Source organism: Myotis daubentonii, chromosome 1, assembly GCF_963259705.1.
Source record: "Myotis daubentonii chromosome 1, mMyoDau2.1, whole genome shotgun sequence".
Lineage (NCBI taxonomy): Eukaryota > Metazoa > Chordata > Mammalia > Chiroptera > Vespertilionidae > Myotis > Myotis daubentonii.
Window position 1 is genome coordinate 192,479,989 of NC_081840.1, and position 23,630 is coordinate 192,503,618.

General features: G+C 38.8%; 1 protein-coding gene across 6 annotated transcripts in view; it reads left to right on the top strand.

Annotated features, from left to right (window-relative positions):
• Nucleotides 1-835: 835 nt before the first annotated feature.
• The window catches only part of EPHA5 (EPH receptor A5), a 356,087-nt gene continuing 333,292 nt past the window's right edge, over nt 836-23,630 (top strand). For all 6 annotated transcript variants that reach the window (XM_059670011.1, XM_059669975.1, XM_059670021.1 and 3 more), the window contains exon 1: nt 836-1,712. In XM_059670011.1, the coding sequence (XP_059525994.1) occupies nt 1,532-1,712 (181 nt within the window). In that variant the 5' untranslated portion in view covers nt 836-1,531. The remainder of the gene's footprint in view (nt 1,713-23,630) is intronic.

Consider the following 23,630-nt stretch of genomic DNA (forward strand, 5'->3'; position numbering starts at 1 on the left):
CACGAGAAATTAAAATAATTATTTTTCAAAAAGCTGAAATGATTTGACCTGTGCCAGTTTCATTAGAATTAATGACGTGGACCTGCATATCATATAATTTCTCGGATACTAAGACATTCTATCAATGAAATTGATGAATTAAGTCATCACATCTTAAAATACCTGGTACACTACAAATCTCATTAAGCCAAATTCTTAGACTCCCCGGAATCTCAATCATAGCAATGGTGTCTAAATTTAGAAATTCTACCATTCACTTCTGAAGGAAACGTTGACTAATTATCCCATTCCAGCAGCAAAAGAATTGGAAGCACAGAAAGGGTGAGCAGCAGTAAGCGACATAGGTGTGCCAGAAACGAGCCATCCACCAGCGGAGCCTGCGAATGCGGGGCTATGTTCCCACCACCTTGTTGATGCCACAAGCCTGTGACCGGCAGCAGGCAAAATGCCAAACCAAGGAACCCGTTTCTCCAGGGGCTGCACTGAGCCAGGGCTGATTTCTCTTCCGCCTCCCGGGAGCCTGGGTCCTCACTGGCGACCTCAGGAGGATGCTTCGCCCTCATTATCCTGGGAGGGTGACGCGCCTTTCCCGGAGAACGCTAGGCAACCCTCACCACGGTAGCAGCCAGATGACTTCCCTCCGTGGGTGTGTGACTTCGTCCCAGCCACTCACACGTACAGTAGATCCTCGCTGGCGGGGCTCTGCCGGCAGCAGCGGAGGGCGGGGGAGCTGGGAGGAGGAGGAGAGAGGGGTGGGAGGTGCAGAGCCGGTAGGCGGCGGAGAGCCAGGAGCCCCAGACACAGCGGGAGCGCGCCGTGCGGTGCAGTTGCCACCTCGCCTCGCAGCCGCGCACACAACGCCTCCTGCCCGAGCCGCGCGAACCGCTGCAGCCCCGCCGCCGGGCTCGGCGCCCCAGCCGGCTCGCGGCCGCCAGTCCCGCCCCGCGTCAGCCCGCAGCGCAGCCCGCAGCTCTTCCCCTCGCCCGGCCTCTTAGAACTCTGGCTCCTGTCCTTTGCTGGGCTCTCTCCTAGTTCCCCCACCCCGGATTTTCTCAACTCCCTTCCTTTATCCTTAGCCACCCAGATCCCCCGCTTCCTCTTTTTACTGGGGATTTCTTCTCGACTTAAGATGACTTGTCTTCCATACCCGCGTCCGCTTCAGCCCTGAAGACCGGGAAGCAGCTTTGATCTTCCCCGGGGGCATTCAAAAAGACCGCAATCCTTAACATTCCCGGGAGGCAAAGGAACAGAGCGCGGGACCTCCTGGACACCCTTGAGTCCAGCCCAGAGCTGCACTATCGACCACAACTCGTATTTCATTGAACCCCACCGGAGAGGAGGGAGAGAGGGGTCGGAAGCAAACTTCATCCAGCCCAGAGCATCCGCGCTCCCCGCGTCGGCAGGAGCCGCGTGCGGAGAGGCGAAGACTCCCGCCGGGAAAGCGGAGCCGCCAGCCTCTCACCCCCTCGGCGGGGCCGGAGCCCTGGACTGAGCCGCGAGGGGCAGCAGCGGCGGAGGCAGCCGGGAGAAGATGCGGGGCTTGGGGCCCCGGGGTGCGGGACGCCGGCGGCCCCCGGACCGCGGCGCTGACTCCCCCAGCACCCCTGCTTCTCTGGCCGGCTGCTACTCCGCGTCCCGCAGGGCCCCCCTCTGGACGTGCCTTCTCCTGTGCGCGGCGCTCCGGACCCTCCTGGCCAGTCCCAGCAACGAAGGTAGTGCAGTGGGGGGGTGGTGACCGAGGCGACCCTGGCGGAGGGGCGAGGCGGGGCCTGGGAGTGGGAGCCGGCGCGCGCTGGACGCGGCTGCTGGGGACGAAATCGCCCTCCTGGCCTGGAATGGGCACTTGCGGTCCGCTTTCGCTAGCCTTTCCCGCTGCCTCTCTGCTGTCCCTGGTTGTATTGTTTGATACGAGCTGCGGGAGTGCTGGCGAGCAACCTGCCTGTGCACGGAGGCTGGTTGGGGGGCGGGGTGGGGGGGGAGCTGGGAAGTTGGGAGCCGGGGTTCGGAGACAGCTGAGACCCTCGCCAGGAGGCTGGGTGCGGCTGGGGCGCACAGGAAGCGTGCGGGGCAGTACCATTCCGGGTGTGGAGGAGTGGGAACTGTTTCAAGAAGCGCAGTGACTAGGACCTCGGGCGGGCGCGGTGGGGCTTTTAGAAACCGTTATTTGAGGCCGATGATGGGAAAGGTTGTGGGGGTGGCTGGATGCTTTTATTTGGAGGGAAGTGCCTCCGGGGACCTGTTATTTAGGGCATCGTCAGCTGCTATTCTGGGGTGGGTGGCAAGAGCTTTTATTCCCCAAGGGAGGGGGATGGCGAAGGACGGCAGGCGCTCTTCACTGTGGGGTGCCTTTCACTTTGGGGGCTCACGATCCCACTGAGGCGAAAGTGGAAGGAGGCGCCGAGGGGGTGGGGGAGTGTCGCTGCAGGGAAGTTGCCGCTGGACCGCCCTGGGGCTTGTGTCTGTGTTTCCTAAGGGAAAAGTCGGCTGCGGCCCTTCCGTGGGTGCTGGAGTCCCTAGTGCTCCTCCCTACTCCCCGGACCCAGGAAACTGCCCCTGCCGGCCGCTGGGAGGGTAGGGCCAGACGCGGGAGCAGCACCTGGGCGGCGATCGGTGCCCCGGGAGTGTGCGCAGCCCTGGGCCCGCCGCCGCCCCGCACAGCCCTGGGCCTCCGGGTGGCTGCGCTGGCCGCTCTCCCCGGACTGCGCTGGGCACTGGGTCTCAGCACCAGGGCGCCTTCCTCTAGGGTGAGGGGCAGCATCTCAGGTCTGACCAGGGCTGAAGGAGTTGTCAGCTCCACCAGGAAAACATCTGAAACCCTACTCCCAAGCCGGAGGGCTGGGATTTCGGGTGCCACCAGGGAGGCACAGAACCTTGAAATTGTCCTCCCAGTCCCAGGGCAAGGGACTCTGGGCCCGAAAGATGAGCAGCGGAGTCCTGTGTGTCCTCATGACTCGCACGGGTTTTGTCTTGGTTGTAAGAGAAGGCTCGGAGCTGGTTTTCCAGCGATTCCAGCTCCCTAGGAACCCTCTGAAAGCTGAGCAGATTGAGACTCCCATCCTCCTCCAGTCCATGAACTTCTCTCTTTAATTCCTAATTTTTTAAAAAAACAAACACATTTATTTAAGGGTTATACGTAGTTTGATCTGCCTGCCATCTCCCGTGTGCCTAATCCAAGCAATCTGCATTTCCCCCTTCCCCATAAACTTGAAAAAGTGTTATCTGAGTCGTAGTCCTTTTATTAATGTCTCCTGTTAAATTCATTATATTAGAAGTCCAGGGATTATAACGGGGTTAGGAGCCCTTTCATTAAATGTCTTATTCCACCGGAAGGGGCATTCCTGGTTCGGATTTAAAGAGTAATCTTTATATGCATTCTTTCGCGTTCCTATTATATATACCCCCCCCCACCCCCCGCCCTCCACGGAGTGATGGGGGAAGGGGGATATTAAGAGATGAAAGGGAATAAGTAGCTCCAGGTTAGAGAGGAGGATGCAATGAAGTGGTGCCCCCAATGGAAACAAGGGCCAAGACTGTGTGAGGAGGAAGAAGAGGCAGAAGGAAATGGAGGGAAGCAGGAGATAGCGCTGGTCTCCTAAAGTGCTGTAAGTGGAACTAGACCTTGTGGAAGATAGACTGGCTGATTTCATAAACTTAATATCCAGGGTTGTATTGTCCTCACCCGAGCTAGGGGAACACACAGCAAAACTTGGGCTACAGTGAGATGGAGTGGCAGAGGTCTAACCAAAAATGAATGCTACTTTACCACCCAGTGCTGCTCTGAAAGACCTAAAAATAAAGGCATGTCTGCTGTTTGGAGCACATTTTGTAATGTGTCACTATTTTATGTAATTAAAAATAAAATCTTATTAATATATATGACTTCATCTCATTCATTCCATCACTGCTCAGCAGTTTTCCGTCTTTACATTAGTACCATCCCAGACCTTTATTTATGTTCTTCTCTAAAATTTATGTTCTGTTCTTTTTGTTTCTCTATGACAGTGTTGCAAGTCAAACAACAAGAATAGATTAAGATATTAACAACAGCAGTCTATTTATTTAAAGATTTGGATTGGAGTTTTTTAAGCTTGTTTTTGATTGTTTAGTTTTGGAGGGACTCTGGAATATCAAGGGCAGAAAGATGAATACTCTGAACCCATTAATAACTTGCTCTCATATGCTTTGCTTTCTACAATCTATTGATGCTCAGTGACTTCCCAAATGGTAGTGTATACAGGGTGGGGCAAAAGTAGGTTTACAGTTGTGAGTATAGGAAACACAGTTTGTTTTTGTATTATTATTCATTGTTGTATTATTTTCCATAGGAACAACTGTAAAACCACTTTTGCCCCACCATGTATATACCTTACATATGTATATAATATAAGATAATGCTCCCATTATATGACAAAAAATGAAGACAGATAGAAATGTGAGTTCACATTCATAATTTGTAATTATTTATAAAATTTAACTTCAGTAGACATAAATAGGCAGAATTGAAGAGAAAAAAACAAACATATATCTAGAATCTTGGGCTGATGAGCAAGGTTTGTTAAAATATGTTAGAGAAAAGACAGTAAGAAGAAAATTTACTCTTTAGCCTGAATTCTAAATATATCTTTTGTTGTCTTATTACACACATTAGGCATCAATTAGCTGTGGAGGAAACTTTTGAACTACAATATAATACACAAAACTTTTTATTATAAAATGGTCCAGAGTTGTATTTAGGAAGGAACTTATCTAGGATTGATCAAGCAAAACTAATATTAGCAAGTGTATCAAGTGAAAATTTTAACAGATTTAATAAGTAAAGGGAGCCTGTCCACTGTTATGTATCTGGAGGTGGCCCTGAACTTATTCAATAACTTCCACTTTTTGCTGTCTGGAGATGTATTTGTAAACAAGCATTATTTGACAAGTGGTTTTCACAGCAGGAATTCTGGGCCAATTACTTCGAACAGCTCTGCATTGAAAATGATTCACCCGCAGTGAATCAAGCTTAATTCATTGAAGCTGCACTCAGTAATGTCCCAGTGAAGTGCTTCTGACAGTTGTCAGCAGTTTGTATTTGAAAAGTCCAGTTTCTTGTCTCTGAATGTTTTGTATATTTGAAAAAGTTGGATGGAGGAGGTCTGGGAAGTGGGGGACATAAGGGAAAAATATTTGGGGGCTAAATTGTTTGAAAAACAATCATAACATTGTAGATGTTTTCAATGAAAAGAAAGAGTAGGAAGAATGTTTGTTTTAGGGTTTTTCTTGGTTTATAATAGGACCAGACCCATAAAACAGATTGGAGGACATAATAGATTTGTTAAACTAAATGGCTTTGTTTTGTGGCCCTGTCATCCTGTTGTAATTCATTTCCTTTTAGGTAAAGTGGCAGGACCCCACAGAAAAGGGACAGTAAAATCATTCCCTCACCAGGATGCCACTAAACAAAAAAGGAAGCCATTACCCCTGTTTGAACCACAGATTGTTGGAACTACAAGGGACTATGAAGAGTTTTGTTCTTTTACTTTGTAAACCATGTAAAGCAGACAGAGGGTTGGCTCTTGAAATTTTAAGATTTTTTTTTTTTTGAGGTAGACAAATGTATTCTTTGGTGTCAGGGTGACAGGTAAGAGGATTTCACTTTCTCATATTAGACAGAAAAGAGGGTGGACAATCCTTGCACCTGCCATGGAAATTTCTCTTGATTTAAAATATTCTTGTAATATTGCTGCTTGAATATACTATTATTTTTTTATTTCAGTCAATTGATATGGGAAAAAGGTACATTTTTTTATACTTGGAGGTGCTTTACTTCCCATTATTTATATTATTAGTACTCTACAAAATATGACCATTTGGAGTATTTCTACATAAAATATCAAAATAAGACGATCTAGCTATTTATAGGCAAACATTCTCAAACTGTTTAAATATTAAACTTTATTCAGTGTTTCTACTGTGGAGAAAATAACTATGCTTTAGTTATTTTTCACTACATTTTTATTGATTTACTTGAACAAATTAAATTTTCTCCGTTTGAAGTGCTTTTTAATATATTTGTTGAATAGTTAATTTCTTTTTCATTTGGAAGAATCCTTTCTACCATTGACTATTAAAGTCAAGTATATTAACTAACTATAGCTATTTTTCCTTTAATGAGGCCAAACTTAATAATCTTTCCTAAAAAGGAAAAGTTTGCTGTTAGTATCTCAAAGGCATACCGAGTGTCAAAAGTGTTGATAACTCTTTATGCTTTATTTTTTTTCAATTTAAATTAGTAGATACATTCTATGTTACTAATGAAAACTTTGAATTTAAGTTAGCAGAGGTACTTAATTATTCAAAGATGATATGGCACTTTTAAAAATCTTAAAATAGTTTTCCAGTTGTTTTCATAAAGCTTAAAAATTAACTAAACACTGAATATCCTGCCTTGTTTAAGTCATTAAAATTTTATTGCAGTATTTGTCCTTTTTTCAGAAATAGTGAATTCTGACCATAAAAGCAATATGAAAGCTAAAACTGTAAACTGTTACCTTAGAGACTCAGAATGATTCTGCTGTTCTATTATCTCTGGTAACTATGTATTTATCTATAGAGCAAAATAGCTCCTGCAGGTATGCTCACATTTAGTTATTTTATGAAAACGTATAGAATCAATTGGTTAGGTAGTGATTTCTTCAAAGGAGTTATCCTACTCTATTGTATGCATAGACTAGGATAACATAAACACTCTTGATGGTAATTTTTAATTGACATAAAAAAATTATCAGATGTTCTACCCTCAGACCACGTGTTACACTTATGTTTCTACGAGTATATATAAGAGGAACTAAAAAGCAAAATGAGTTCTAAGACTTTGGAAATAGCAATTAAAATGGTTCACATTTTTTACATAAATTTTAATAATATGTATCTTTAATGTAATAAACAAAAATGATTTATTCTATGAGCTGTATTGATATAAGAAACAGGTTAATAACAAGAGATTTCTGGTTTATACATAACAATTCTTAAAACACTTTGTAGCAATTAGAAAACTATAAGATCTGACAGTTATTCACTGTGAAAATCTTGTCTGAATTATTGGATCCATTGAAAAATTTTAAATGAAAATATATAAGTGATTCACTTTTAAGTATTCATTTTTGAACTTCCAAAACAATTATAATGAGTACATAGGGGAATCTCCTTTTATCATATACTTACTTTTGTTGATTTAGTTTCTGACTTTCCAGACATTTTGTTTATTCAGAGTTAATGATATAGATTTTAAAGTGTTGAACAAGGCAGGACTTTTCTTTTGAACAAGAAGAAAATGTTTAATAATTTTAAATTTAAAATGTGGACAACAGCTCATTTTCAATAATACATTTATTAGCATATACAAGGTGTCATAATGAAGAACTTTCCACAAAAATACTAATAGGATCACTGATACCATAAATTGTTCTATGAGATAGGTATTTATAAATCAAGTTACATATAGATAGTAATAGGTGCTCTTGAGTATTAAAACTTGATTGGAATTTCCATCTTTTTTCTGACTATAGAATTAATATCTAGTATAATATGTATTCATTCCATTTATTCTGATCATATAAAATCAAAAGATGGCTCTAATTTAAATTCATATTAGAATAACTATGAAAATAATTAAATTATTTAAAATATATTCCTAATTGATGAATTTCATGAGAAATAGAGATTTTTAAATTCTCCTTAAACTTCTTTCATTGCTATCATAAAAAAATTGCCTGTTATAATCGGTCACTGTAAAGCAAAAAAATAAACAAATAAAAAGAAAAAGTGTCTAAGGTACATTAACAATTTGAATTGTGTCTGGTGAAATGTCTGCCAATTTATGATCTTGCTCTTTTGTTTTGTTTTATTTCTAAAAGTTCAAAATTTTCATCTAGTATCTCTAATAAGAATTCCAGGTGTTGCAAAATCATAAAATGAAATAATTTAGTAGGTGCACCACTTCAAGTTTTGAAAACAGTGTGGTTAGCATGATGACTTTTATTAACTGCCATTTAATATTAGTATAATTTTTAAGTGACTGTTTTTATCTTTAGTGATTTAAAGAAACCATAAAGGGCCATTTTTGCTACTTAAAAATTGCCTGAAAATCCTCTAAAAAGTACATGAGCTTTGACTTTACAGGCTCTCTTACAGTCTATTCCAGCTATAGAAAACCTAATAGATTCTGTTCAAAATTAAGCTTTTTTCCAGCTCTTCTTTTTACTATAGATTCTCCAGCCTTTATTATCCGATCAGCTTATGTGTAATTTTGTCGAAATCATTTACATTATTTCTTAAATTAATAGAGAACTTTGTTGAACAAAGTTGACCGTAGGTCATGTATTCTTTCTTCTGTATGTCCCAGCAACTCAGTATTCATAGCTTTAATTGTGGTGCATTTATGAAGCAGAGTGCAGTAACTTGGCCAGATGTTTGTATATGTGCACATGGACACATTTTGGGGTGTGTGAAAGTCATGGAGAGGCTGGAAGAAATAGTGGGGAAGGATTGCAAGGTGGTATTATCATGAACTTGCTGTTAAATATGCTTAGGTTTTATTTTTATATTATTTTTTAAAAATAACAAACGTACACACACCAACACTCTTTAATTTTATATTTGTTTTATTTTGACTCTGAAGATATATATTCAAGCCTCATGAAAAATAAAACTCCCAGTTCATTTTATGTCATCCATTTAGGTGTTTTTGCTTTTTTTTTTTCTATTTCTCTGTAAGCCGTGTTATTGAGTCATGCCAAATAGTTGTGGCATTAGAGATACCCCACAGATTACATAATTGGGATTAAACTATCTGTGATGACTCTAATTCTGTTTTAGTGGCTGGACTATTGCCCAAGCCATCTTCTACTTCTATCACATATGTCTTAGCTTCTAACTAAACTAAGCCCATAACTCTGTTAAGAAGATGTTTTGGTATTAAAACAAAATCAAAGAGCCAAAACCTGAAGGTTAAAATATTTTGCATATGCTTTGTGAGAAAATGTTCCTACTTGGAAACATGTTTTGGGCTAAGTATTGGAAGAATTAGAGAAAATACAATCTGTTCTTTTGCTCTGAGATAATGTCTTTTTTCTCTTATAATAATAAAACACTCATCTTCTTCCCTACCTTCCCCTTCTTCTTTACCTCCCTCACTCCTTATCTTCCTTAATCTTTTTATAGGTATATTTTTATTTAGTACACTTTTTAATAGAAGTATAACTTACAGCAAAGTGCAGAAATCATAGTGTAAAAGTAATGAGGTTTCACTAAGACACATCTTATCCTTTTTTTTCCTTTCCTCCCATCTCCCTCCCTCCCTCCTTCCCTCCTTCTTTCTCCTTCCCTGTCAGATACTCCATTCGTACAAAGTCAAAACAGGATAAGAGCCCAGACCTGTTGTGTTCCAACACCTCAAAGAAGTTGTAATTTCAAATTAGTAGCCTTCTGTTAAATAAATCATGGAACCCAGTCTCTAAAGGTAAAGAGTAGATTATGTGAAACCAAGTAATACATTTTTTTAGCTTAATATACAAATCAGAAGTACAAGAGTTTAAGGTGTCTCTGCCAGTTTCCTGTTTCTTATAAGATAGGTCACTCTTTACTTTGCACTGGCTGTCCCTCCCTGTTCCTGGATGCTTGTTAAAGTCTTTTAGGTGGAAAGACAAACTCAGCAGGTGGATCAGGCTGGCACCAGTTCAGCCTGGCAGTGCACAGCGGGAGCTTTCTCTGTGAGCCGGTGTCTAGCTTTCATCCAGAGCTGGCCTTGTGTGCTAGCTGGACAGGTGAGGCAGCCAGCCTGGTCCTTGGAATATGACAATGAACTTCCTTCTCCCTCTGAGTTTCACCCTAGGCAGCTTAGTGATGTGGTAAGTCTCCCACAAGGTCCTGAAACAAGCCTGAGAAAGTAAAAAAAAAAAATACTTGGAAATTGCTGTGGATTTCATCCACGTCTAGTTTCAAACCATCAATGATACTCAATTTTTCTGGAAAGGGGGAACAACAGATTTAATCTTGCAGGTTTGGAATCACTGTGTTTTGTTTTTTTATGTAATTTTGTAAAACAAAGTAGGGAAAAAAATTAATGATATGAAATTACAGAAAAAAAAAGAACAAGAAAAAAACAAACCACTAGACTAGATAAAAAGTACTCTAGTCTTTTTTGTTGTTTTTAGTGGTGTGGTTTGTTTTTTTTGGAGGGGGGTGAGAGGATGCAAGTCTGGGGGGGGGGGATGCGGGGTTAACTCTAAGCTCTGTGGACACTCATTTTGTTATTTTTCTTGACCTCAGTTCATTTTTTTTTTTTTTTTTTTGTAATTTGGTACTGCCTACTTTACATAATTATTGTGGAGAACAAACAAAAGGAAACGATTTTCTAATTGGTTTAGTACCACACCAATGTAAGTTGTAGGAATGTAGCTGATTAAAGCTCTGCATAGTCTATGCATGTAAACACATGGCTTGCTGGGTAAGGATCAGGATATATGAAAGCGCTAGGTACAGCAGTTTTGTGGATTTAAGCTTATGTTATGTGAGGAAACTTCCTTAAGAAAAGGAATATAAAAATACCTTGCATTTGCAAATGTAACAGAAAAGGAACTGCTTAGCTGGTGCCTTAGGGCCATGGAAATGGCCCATGTCATTGAGGGCCCTGTAGCTCACCTCTAATTAAGCTCACAATAATTGTGCCTCTCACTAGGTAGTGCAAACAGGGAGATGCAAACACCATGAAATGACCTCTGCCATATATTTATGCTATGGTCTTCAACCATCCACCTCAGATCCTGCTTAATTAAAATGAAGTGTTAAAACACACTTACAGGGTTATTGTAAAGGTAAAATAAGAATATATGTAGTTGTCTAGCAAAATTCATAGAGCAAAGCAGGCACACAACACATATTAGTCTCTGTGTTTACCCCACCAGTAAATATAGGGTATTTGAGATATGATTTCACAAACATAGTTTATCACTTCCCTTGCATTGGATGATTATAGGAAATCTGGGACAGGAGAATAATCTAACAAAAATAATTGCATATGCAAATTTTTCATAGAGCTATCAGCCACATTATGCTGTCCTAATTTTCTGCTGCTCTCATTTCATATTGAACACCGGGATTTGATTAGGAAGTGAAGGGTAATATTAGATCTGATCAAATAATTGAATCGATACCCCCTCTCCTGGGAACTGACCTTTAGGGCACTTCACAACGGACATTCCATTTGCTTAGACCACATTCCACTTGCTAAGACCATTATCTCTCCCCTCTGGACTTTCCCAGCACCCAGACCTGCACATAGAATTCTCCACCCAGGAAAAGACCACCCAGAGTCCTTTAAACACCTCTGACTCCCCCATCTTTGGGTGCTGGCATGGAGCATGGGTTGTAAATGTTAAATTTTGCCTCATATTCCGCAGGTAGAGGTCAGATGTTGGTTTTTAGACACAAAATACATCAAGACATATCTTCAAATATTTTAGATACATTGCATGTTATCAATTTTACTATATGTCAGTAAATTTTCAACCAGTGTACTGGTGTGCCACAAGAATTTTTAGAACATGAAATACCTGATTATCAGTCAGGGCTCTGACCTCTTTTCCCTTAGATGGTCAAATGAAAAAAAATGGCAACAGCCAACACAACAATAGCCATCCAGTGTGAATGAATCAAATTTATATCCATTATTTTGTCAAAAAATATTTTATTGGTGTACTGCAGAATTTTAGTAAATATTTTGTGTGTGATATGAGATGAAAATATCTGCTATATATAGAGTAAAATGCATATATGTATATATATATATATATATATATATATATATATATATGTGTATCCATGTACATTTATATAAAATTTGACACCACTGTTTTATCATGAAATATATAATATTCTGATGTGTGCAATTGTATTAACAATTTGAAATATTGCTTGGAAATATAATTGGGTTTTTATATTTTGGAAGGGTTTTAATATAATCCTGGGGAGGGCTTTTTTTCAACATAAGTGAGCATAAACAAGTATAAGGAAGTTTAGAACAATGTATTTAGATTTGCTTATGGAATGCATGTGTGTATTTGCATGCTAATGAGTTTATGCTCCTGCATATTGTATACAATAGTTATAGCTCACATTCATTATTGATAGACAGTGTGCCAGACATTGTGCTAAGTAGTTTACATATATATTCACTTTTTTCTCAAAATAAGCCTAGAAAATATTAATAATTATTCTTATTCTCATTCTTACTTTATACCTGCAAAAAATGAGGCGGAACATGGTTAAATAACTTACCCACAGTTATAAATCTGAAAGTGACTGCAATCTGCATGCAAACCCAGGGGTCTGACTCACACTTGGTTCTTGGACACCACGGACTGAAGTACAGTAAACGAGCACACAAAAATTCATGTGTAGCCCTGGGGACTTTCGCTCTCATGCTCACTCATAGCTCCAATTTGCCCCCCCTTACTAAATACTTGATCAATTTCTGGTCATCAGGATCTTACACACTAATTAACCCTATGTTGACATTTCCCTTTTCATTACTCCAAACTCCACTAGCACATGGCAAAACGTAGTCCCACACATTACTTCCCTTCCATTTCAGGGCATGTATCCTTTACTTTTAAATTGCTTTTGTTACTTTAGTATATAAGCAACCCAGTGCTTAATTCCTAGCCCAGGCACACTCTAGACCTCGCCTTATTTACCCCAAATCCCATCGAGCAACTCTCTTCCACTAAAATGCTATTTACCCTTGCTCTATTATTGGGAATACAGGGTAGTTCTGAAAACATAGCTTTGATTTCACTTGTGAAATTATATTTTTTAGACAATGCAATTTCTTGTAACAAGTGGACTGAAGGGTTCAGCGGTAAATATGTTCACTTTCTCTCTCCTCTCCAAGTCAACCCCTGGGGTGCATTTTTTCTCTTTTTGTGCAGGGTTATATTCAGTATTTTATAATCACTTCCATGTAGTTTATATTTTTAAAGTGCTCTATAGTTAACAAAATGTACTAACCTACATTATTCCATGAGAATTCATAAAAAATCCTTTAGTATAGATTAGGTAAATCCTTGTTACAAACAAAGGAACTGAAACAAGAAAATGTGATCTATTAGAACAATGAGAACTAATTGCAAAGCCCAAGTCATATGACCACAGAAGGAATGCTCCCCGTCAGGAGGTGGTATAGCAGAGTGAGAATGCAGGTCTGGACCCTGGCTGAGTCATTTAGAGTGCGTGACCTTGATCAAGGTCGAAAACCTCCCTGTGCCTGTGCTTTCTTGTCTGTAAAATGGGAATATTAATATGGTTGGGACTTGTAAAGATAAAGTGAATTCACATCAATACAGTGGTTTTGCTTTTGTTTGATTGTTTTTAATCTTCACCGAGGACATTTTCCCATTGATGTTTAGAGAGAGTGGAAGGGTGGGTGAGAGACAGAGAGAAACATCAATGTGAGAGAGACTCATTGATTGGTTGCCAACCAGGGCCGGGAATGGATCCTGCAATGGAGGCACATGCCCTTGACCTGAATCGAACCCCGGGACCCTTCAGTCCACAGTCCGACGCTCTATCCACTGAGCAAAACTGGCTAGGGCCAATATAGTGTTTTTGAAAGTTCTGATACATAATATTATATAAGTTTTAAATGTTACATGTGCTAAAAAAAATTGTGTTGTTTGGCACTCTGACATTTACCAAGGTCTAATTTTCTACCTTAGACAGTGAGTACTGTCTAATATTTATTATAAGTGAAAATGCCAGAAGAAAAGCACTTGACTTCAGTTCAATTGCCCAAGCAATCCTTGTTTACTCCCTGGGTACACCTTTCAATGGCTCTCCAATGGCCTCAGGATCAAATCTAAAGTCCTTGAGCCTGAATACAAAGCTCTCTGTGATATGCCTCTGGCCCACCTCCCCTGCTACTTCCCTCCTGTCCCTGCAGTCTAGGCTCCAGTGTGTGTGTGTGTGTGTGTGTGTGTGTGTGTGTGTGTGTGTGTGTGGTGAGAGGGGTTGGTGGTGGGAGGGGCGGACTTGCTCTCTGTGCATTTGGATTCTGGGTGCGGACACAGCTCCTCCCTTCACCTAGGTAACTTGACCTTTATGCCTGGGTCACACAGTAGGTCAGACTTCTCCCTAGTTTCCCCAATATTGTGTGCCAGTTCTTATTCTGTGTGGAGCGTATTAAACTGGGCTGGAATTGAGTCTTGCCTTGTTTGTACATTTCTGATACTTGATCAGAATAGGAATTGTTATAAAAAATAAAGGCTAATCAGAGAACAAGTTCTTTTCTGAATAGATAATATCCTAACAAAGATAATATGATTTTCTAAACAAAGCATGTTAATACCAAGAAAACTAGCAGTAGTAGCAGTAGGTTTTTTTTTTTTTTACATTCCCCAAATGCATCAATATGAAGAAAGCTTTGCCTGTCTGTAAACTCAAAGAAAGTCGCCCCCAAGTATGTTATAAATGTATGTTTAATTAATGAATGTTATTGAGTCACCTCCATGCTTCTTTAAAGACACTGCTTTTAACCACACCTAGTCCCATCTCATTACTCTCACTGGTAGAGCCAAGGTAGCTCTTTTCCTAAATCCATAACTAAAAGAGTTTAGAATCTCTATTATTATAGAGTGTCTTCTAAACTGAGAAGTTACCTATTCCCAGATTATGTGATTTGACAACCAAAAGAAGTTAATACCAAGACATTTGGCAGTAGAAAACTTTGTTATAGATTTACCATAAGTATCACTGAGAAGAAAGTCCTACTGAGATTAGCAAACCACCAGAATAGAGGTCATAGATATCTGTGTTTTAATCAACTACTGCTTTCTGTGCCCCCTTTCTTAATATAAATTCTCAGAATTCATACAACTTGAGCCCCTACTAGCCACCATAAAATAATTTTTCCGCTTTAAGCATGATTTAATTTTACTTCTAGCAAAAACAATTAATATAAAACATCTGTTTCTTAATGTTTTAAATTTCTTGAGAGGAGATGGAGTTACCCTTTCATTTGTTTTGGATTTCTGCATTTATTTAGATCATCACTTACTTTATGAAGCACTTTAGATTTACAGCTTGGTAGGAATTCTTAATATTGCAGAGAACATAGCAGAAAAAATGGATAACATCAACCATGTGAATAGAATAACATTAAAAATAGAATTATAAGGGAATAAATTTAAAATATTATAATAGATGGCTTTTTAAGTATAGTTTGGTTACTGTCTGGTTAGGGCGTTTAATTCTAACCAGTGTCTGGTTAGTATATATTTTAATTAATCATCCCTCTTGAACATATTTTTATTTACTCTAAAATTATGAAAAATATAGTAGAAACATGAGCAGTTAATATTGTATTCTATTGAGCTAATAATTTTTTGAATTGAATCTTTCTCTAGATTAGATGGTTAATTATAAAAATTGCTATGAAGGCTCTTACCACATAATCTCTTTCAATTCTCACAACAACCCTGTGAAATGGACAACATTATTCCAGTTTACTGGTGGGAGATTGGATTTGGGAGAAATTAAGTAACTTGCTTTGTGTCACACAAGAAATAGACAGAATGGGAATCAGGTGTGTTTGATGCTGAAGCTCTTTGTTGCACCTATTGTGATAGAGATTATGTTTATATAAATGTACTTAGTATTATGATTTGTATTTTATTTGTGCATTCCATCTTTCAAGGAAAGAATCATGTTTTATTACAGAAATTATATGCCTTATAAGAAAATCAATATAATACAAATATAAGCAAAGTATATGGGGACATGGAAAACATATCAAGAAAAATCTCACTATCATCAATGCTAACACAATGGAATAGAAAACTTAAGCATAAACTTTCTGTTACACAGCTTTCATTTCCTGGCAGAAAAATCTGTCAGTTCATCAGAATAAAACATTTTTCCCTGACTCTGGAGTTTGAAAGAAACTGGTTTCAGTGGTGTTTGTGTTTGGGGTATTGAACAATGTCCCAAACACAATGAAAAATATTCTTAACAATTTTCAAAATACGCATAATTGATTTGTAATAATAGGTTCTTATATAAGTTATTGTTGGAAGCCAAAGACATGATAATAGAAGTGGTTCTCAAACTTGTTTTAAGCAGCAGAAACTCTCATTCAAAGAAATCACTGTGGAAGCCCAATACACGAAGCAGTCAACAACAGACTTATTGGGTTTCCTGGACCTATTTTTACTTCCTCTTTCCCTTCCCCTCATCTGCTTGTGGCTCTGAGCCATCTCTTTAGAACCATAGAGGCCATCGTGAGCTCAGTGTGAAAACCACTGTATAAAATATACAGGAAATGTTGTATAGGAGATCAGTGTGCTGTGATCCTGACTTTTAGCTTTTTAACAATCTCACTGAAACACAAATTATAATATGTGGTAAAGTTGACTGTGAACCAATGGTGTCTAACCTAGAATTGCTCATCAGAGCCAACCTGCGAACATTGTTAAATGCAGTGGTCCCCCTGATCTGTGATTTCACTTTCCACAGTTTCAGTTACCAGTGGTCACCACAGTTCGAAATGTTAAATGAGAAATTCCAGATATAAACATTTCATGTGTTTTAAATTGCTTGGCTGTTTTGAGTAGTGTGATGAAATATCATGACATTCAGGTCTATCACTCCAGATGTGAATCATGTCCTTGTCCAGAGTGTCCAGGCTGTATACATTCATTAGTCACATAGCATCCAGCTTGGTTATCGGATATACTGTAGAGTATTGCAGAGCTTGTGTTCAGTTAACCCCATGTTACTTAATAATGTCACATTCATATAACTTTTATTACAGTATATCATTATAATTTTTCTATTTTATTATTATACTAGTGCCCTGGTGCATGGATTCATGCACATTGAAAGGAAATTAATTAGAAGATGGCCGGTAGGGTGGGACTGGACCAGATGGGCCAGACACACCCTGGAGCCAACCTCCCGTAGTCCCTGCCTGGCTGGCCACACTGGGGCAGCGCTACGGCTCCAAGGACATATGCAGAGTGAGTGGGGTCCCCTCCGGCAGGTAGGGTCCCTCAGCCTGGCCAGTGGGGATGGGGCCAAAACCAGCTCTCTGATATCCTCTTAGGTGTCTACAATTGTGAGAGTACGATTCTCGGGTGATGCACCCCAGAATTGGGCTTCCTGCTCTCTGGTTCCGGGGTATGTCACCCGAGAACTGCCAATGCCAAGTTATTGCAGCTTGGCAGCTCCTGTGTTGAGCATCTGCCCCCTGGTGGTCAGTGCACGCCATAGCTACTGGTCAGAGTGTCTGCCCCCTGGTGGTCAGTGAGTGTCCTAGCTACTGGTCAGATGGTTGGATGGTCACTTAGCCTTTTATATATATATATATATATAGATAGATTGTTGTTAATTTCTTGCTGGGACTAATTTATAATTTAAACTTTATCATAAATCTGCACGTATAGGAAAAAGCATGGTATATACAGGGTTTGGTATTAACCATGATTTTAGGCATCCACTGGGGGTCTTGGAACATATTTCCAGAGGCAGGGGGACTACTGTATACCATATCTGTACCCTCTTAGACTCACTGAATCAAATTTCATTAAAGCAAGTTCCCTGGAAATCACTAATTTTAGAACTTGGGGATCTGTAATTTTGCATAAATAATTCTGACTTTTGTCCCTGTTAAAGAACTCATACTTAGAGCAATTCAAAGGGAGATCTGGGTCTGGGACTGGTGCCATTCTGAAACAGTGTCAGTACCAAAATAAGAGTTAGCTTATCCAGACTTCTATTGTGATTTGACATTGTCCCAACAATCCAATTGCGTGATAGGTAGATTCTCCTCACTGAATAGGGCATAGCCCAGTTCAAATGTCGTTTGACTCAAATTAAGTTTCGATAAATATCACTTGAGTAATGGGAATTTCTAAGATGCAATCTCCTGGGCTCACCTGATATCCCATCTTTGCAGATTTTCAAAGGGGACAGTGGGTTTACATTTTTAAAAAAACAGTGCAGATGATTCTAATGCAAGAGATTCTAGTGAAGGTGATAGAAACACCACACTTAAAAAACAATGAAAAAATATGGCACATATGTATGACTAACACTCAAAAAATGCTGTACAAATGTTTGCTATTAATCTCAAAAAGAAGAATATGAAATTATGTTAAGGCTAAAGGTGATGTATATTATTATCAGACTAGAGGCCCAGTGCACAGATTCATGCACCGGTGGGGTCCCTTGGTGTGGCCTGCACCTCCTCGCAATTGGGAACCCTTGGGGGATGAAAGGCTACCAGTTTCGGACCAATCCCTGCAGGCCAGGCCAAGAGACCCCACTGGTGCATGAATCCATGTACCGGGCCTCTAGTATGTATATAAGATCTTTGGTTAATCTCTTCCCGCCCTCTCCCCACCCCCTTTCCCTCTAAGATTCATCAGTCTGTTCCATGTTTCCATGCCTGTGCATTGAGTATCTACCCCCTGTTGGTCAGTGCGTGTCATAGCTACCAGTCAAATGGTTGCTTAGGCTTTTATATATATAGATAATATTATGCAAAAAAAGAATATATAGGATGTTAGTGAATTGTTAAAGAAAATACCAAAGTGCAAAAAAAACACTAAGTATAATTTGATATATAATCAGTGATATAGCCATTGTTATCAGAACTGATCCTCAAGGTGTATACTTTCATTAATATTTTCCCTTTATGTATTCATATGCATTCCTATGTTCCAAATGTTAATTCCGGTAATTATATCCTAAGGGAGTTTGTCTCAGGGGATATCGAAGGATTATTTCACTGATAATATAAATTCAAACATCTACTCTCAGGTACATCTATTGGAAGGTTGGACAATCAGCAAGATATTTCCGGTTTATTCATTGGTATATCCCCAGGGCCCAGAACACTTATTGGTACTTCAGTAGATGCTTAATAAATGCAATGAATGAATGAACCCTGTTCATTGCAGGTGTCATATTACATAGAACTGGAATAGATGTTAAGGCAGTGAGTTAGTCTTTTTCCTTAGTTGTTTATATATTATCTATATTACTTAGTATTGGGTTTTAGGTAATTAAAAAAAAAACCTTTCCAACAGTAATTTAAAATGTAGAGAATGTAGAGGCCTTTTAAAAAATGTTTGAGAGATGTTTCAGAGTTAGTTGTCCAATGAATTGGGCTTAATGATGTCAACACAGAAATCATGATGACTTTTTTGCTTTACTCTCAAGTCTTGCCTCATGGTTGCAAGAAGGCTGGTGTATTTCCAAACCTCACATCCAGTTCAGAACAAGAAGAAAGAACAGACAAGAACCAAGAATCATGTCAGCTTCACTATTTCTTTAGCTAGGACAACAAAACTTTCTCAGAAACTGTCAGTGTATTTCAGTTTATATCTCATTGGCCAGACCTATGTAACAAGGCCAGCAGACTCAATGGGGGCTAAGATAATAGCAACATAATTATCATTATTTTCTGAGGCCAGTCATGACATTGTCCAGTACTGGGCACCTTGCTACTCTGAACACAAATAAAATCCTGATAGCAAGGACGTAAAAGGGATGTGAGTAATTCACAGGCATAAAACAGAATCTGCCACAGTGCCACGGAAAATTGAAAGTATTTTTATTTTATTTTACTTATTTCCTTTTCCTTTTCATACTTTGCAAAAACAGATTAGTCAACTACTGAGGTTATATCTTGACTAAAAATAGATTGTAGACACCAGATTAACTAGACAAAAAGGACCACTACTGGATCATCAATTTTATACCCTGTTAAAATATATAATTCATTGTATTTTAGTAGACTGACTTAAAAAAATACTTTCCTGCTATCATGAATGATTCTAGCTGTTTTGAGATGGATAATTAGAGCTGAGTACTAAAATATTTATGATCAGACACTTAAAATGTGGGATATAATATTTGTTTGTACTTCTGTCTATATTGCTATATATTTTGAATAGTTTTTGTTGACAAATCCTTATCCAAAGATTTCTTATAGTATTTTTTTCTATTTTAGATAACAAAGAATCATTTACAAAGAATCATTATGTTGGGTTTACATCAGAATTAAGTTTACACAAGAACTAAGCGGCAAGCATAACATGAGAATAATCATTCATGTTTGTTAGCAAAAATTGGGTCATTTCTCATTTTATGAAAAGGGTTACTGGGCCACCCAGTTGTTTGCTCGTTTTCGGAAATGTCATCACCCTGAAATACAGACTGTATTTGTGCACGTTTTTATCTGTTTTGGTGCACATTCAAATCTAATTATCATTTATCCTACCCTGAAGCCTGGAAAGCTAATAATTATATCGTTTGTTTTGCAGTTTGATATATTTAAATTAATTATTAGGGGTAGTGAGAACTGAGGTAAGGATTCATTCAAAACAAAGAATCAACTTTGCATACATTTGCCATTCTATTTTTATGTGCTTTTTGACATCTAAGGACAAAGTATTCTTTGGCAAATGTTTGCCCTGTTTTGCCCCAGTTAATATCCTTAGAGCATAATAAATAACAAAATAAGTTTATGAAAAGAGGATTCATCTTTGTAGCTTACCCTTTTGCTTTTCAGGCTCTTGTAATTTACTTGAACCTTTTTGGAAATTTGATACTAAACTGTGATCTCCCCAGAAAAGCAATGTCTGCTCTGTTTAGATTAATATAACTGAGAATTTAGCAGCAGTTAGGATGTCTTCATCTTATATACAGTACTATTGTAACATTATGCTAGATACTTTTGTAATATACTACGAGTATATCAAAGTATACTAATATACTATGGTAGATGCTTTTGTAATATGCTATTCACCATTCATTGACTTAATGAAACATTGATATGTAAGAGTTACGAGTTTCAACGGAATGAACCTTTGGATTCAGCAAGTCCAAAATTGGAGCAAGTGTGGCATAGAAGCATGACAAACAGCTCTGGAGTTAGACAGACTTGCATTTATTAATTTTATTTTATTTTTTAATATTTTTTATTGATTTCAGAAAGGGAGAGAGAGATAGAAACAGCAATGATGAGAGACTCATTGATCGGCTGCCTCCTGCACACCCCCTACTGGGGATTGAGCCCACAACCTGGGCATGTGCCCTGGACTGGAATCAAACCCAGGACCCTTCAGTCCACATTCCGACACCCTATCCACCGATCTTAACCTGCTAGGGCAGATAGACTTGCATTTATTAGCAAGTATGTGCTTATTAGCTGTGGCACCTGGAACCACTGCCCTATTTAGCTTTTATCAACTTCAATTTCCTTCTCTGCAAAATGGAGAAAACAAAGGATCATTTGTAGGATTAAGTTATATAATGTATATGAAGTACAGACTGTTAGTCTCAATCACTGATATTACAAATACGAGAACTGAGGTCTTCAGAGTTAAATCACTTCTACGAACTCACATAGTACCAAACCAGAACCAGAGGACTAATGAGCATTCTCTGTACAGTGAGCCATTTGCAAAGTGAATTGTGAATAAGGACGTTCATTTTAAGTGTGAGGTTTACCCTATTTTGTAAGGAATAGCTGTGTATATTATCTATATGCATGATGGTGTGGAACTGAGCAGGTATTAAATGAGTGTATTCTGTTATGTGATGCTTTTCAAGCTTGTTATTTCATCTATTGACTTTTTTTTCTTTAGAATGAAATCACTATAAAAGATTTGACAAGTTTGGTTACCACCCCTAACAAGTAGCCACTGAAAACCATATGGTTTTGCTCTTTTTATGCCATGTGTCCTGTAAATGTAGCAGACTGCTCATTATTCATAATTTAGTTGTCAGTGTATTTCAGTGTTACCTTTGCCTAAACGCTTTGTATAGTTTAACCAATTGATACTAATTCTGAATTCCTTTTTGTCATCTCCCCAAGTACACAATTTTAACAATTCAAAATGTTTAGTATATATTCTGATTGATTTTTGCTTCCCTCATAGTCATATGCTTCAGAGAATTAATATTCTGCTGCTTAACTTTCAATGAGTAGTGGCTAAAACTTCTTTGTTTATGATGATAAAAAATAATTTGAAACAATGAAAGGCAACCATTGTTCTACACAGTCAACAATTAAACATAATATATTTAGAGTCAGTTGGGAATGCCATTGGAATTCTGTAAATATAGTTTTGGAAATATCAAGGAATGATGGAAAGAGAACAGACTCTGGTATAAGAGAGACTGGAGGTTGATTTCAAATTCTGTCCCTTAGCAGTTTCATCAGTTAAGATATCTTCCTCCGCAAATAATAGCAAATCGCTTCACCACTGGATTAAGCAACAAAATTGATTCCCCTCCCCCCAACACACACACACACACACACACACACACACACACACAAATTAAAGAGAGGCAAATTTCAAATTTAGATGGATTAGCAACTCTGTGATATAATTTGGATCTAGATACTTCCCATACCTTCACTCTGCCAACCTTAATCTGTAGGTTTTGCTTTGCTGCTGACTCTCCTTATTAGCTTTAAATGACTGTGCCAGTTCCAAAAAATACACCCATGCCCAGCAACTTCCAAGGCAATTCCCTTTTCTAAGTGTTTTCCTCTTAAAAACTACCTTCCCTTGCAGATCACCTTCACAGTTCATTGGGCAGAACTGAATCTATAGTAAGACCACATAATGGGGAAAGAAATATGTTCAGTATTGCTAAACTGTGGAAAGAGAAGAAGAAAAAAGCCTAAATGAAACTGGAGAAGAAAATATAGACCAATGCCGGGAGGACTTATATTAAAAGCAATAAGACCCAATGACAAGGTTTGAAGCAGGGGAGTGATGTGACCATATTGGTGGCTTAGATCTTTCTGGATGCAGTATTTTGAAGAAATTGCCTCTCTACTGAGAAACCAGTTAGAAGAGTTTTCAAGTGAAAAATGATGACTAGGGTTTGGCTGGACTGCTTATGCTGTGGAATGAAACTGAGCAGGCATTTCAGAGAGTTATATACAAAATATAGTTACACTTTATGGGATTTGGTCACTGGTTCAATGTGGGAATAAAGGTAAGGAGGACAATGATGACTCGTAGATTTTTGGATAGAACGACTAGTTCTCTATGGCATTGCATTCACTGAAACAGGAAATGGTGTATTCTTGTACAGAAAAGATATTTTGTACAAGAGGGGATAGGTTGAATCTATAAGTTGGTAAAATTTTAGAAGAAAGACATGGACAAGATATATGGATTTAGAAGCTCATTCATATTTACATTACAACTAAAGACTTGGAAGTTCATGAGCTCCTCTACAGGGGTTCTTACATGGGGATATATGCTAATATCACCTTTAAAAACAACCAAACATCTAACAAATAAAAAATAAATACACTATCCATTCTCCATCCTAAATAGCCTAATTCAATATAAATGGTCTGGAGCCAAGGCATTTGTTCTTTCAAATGCTTAATATTTTTTTTCCCATATCAAGTTCTAGTCAAGAATGTTGGTGTAGAGAGAGAAGTGAAGACAGTCTACAAAATCAGAGTATTGATCAAAGCCAAGGTTTGAAGAGTTGGTACTGGAAGAATAGTTTATAATGGAAACAAGTAGCTAGAGGGATAGAAGAAAACCACAGAA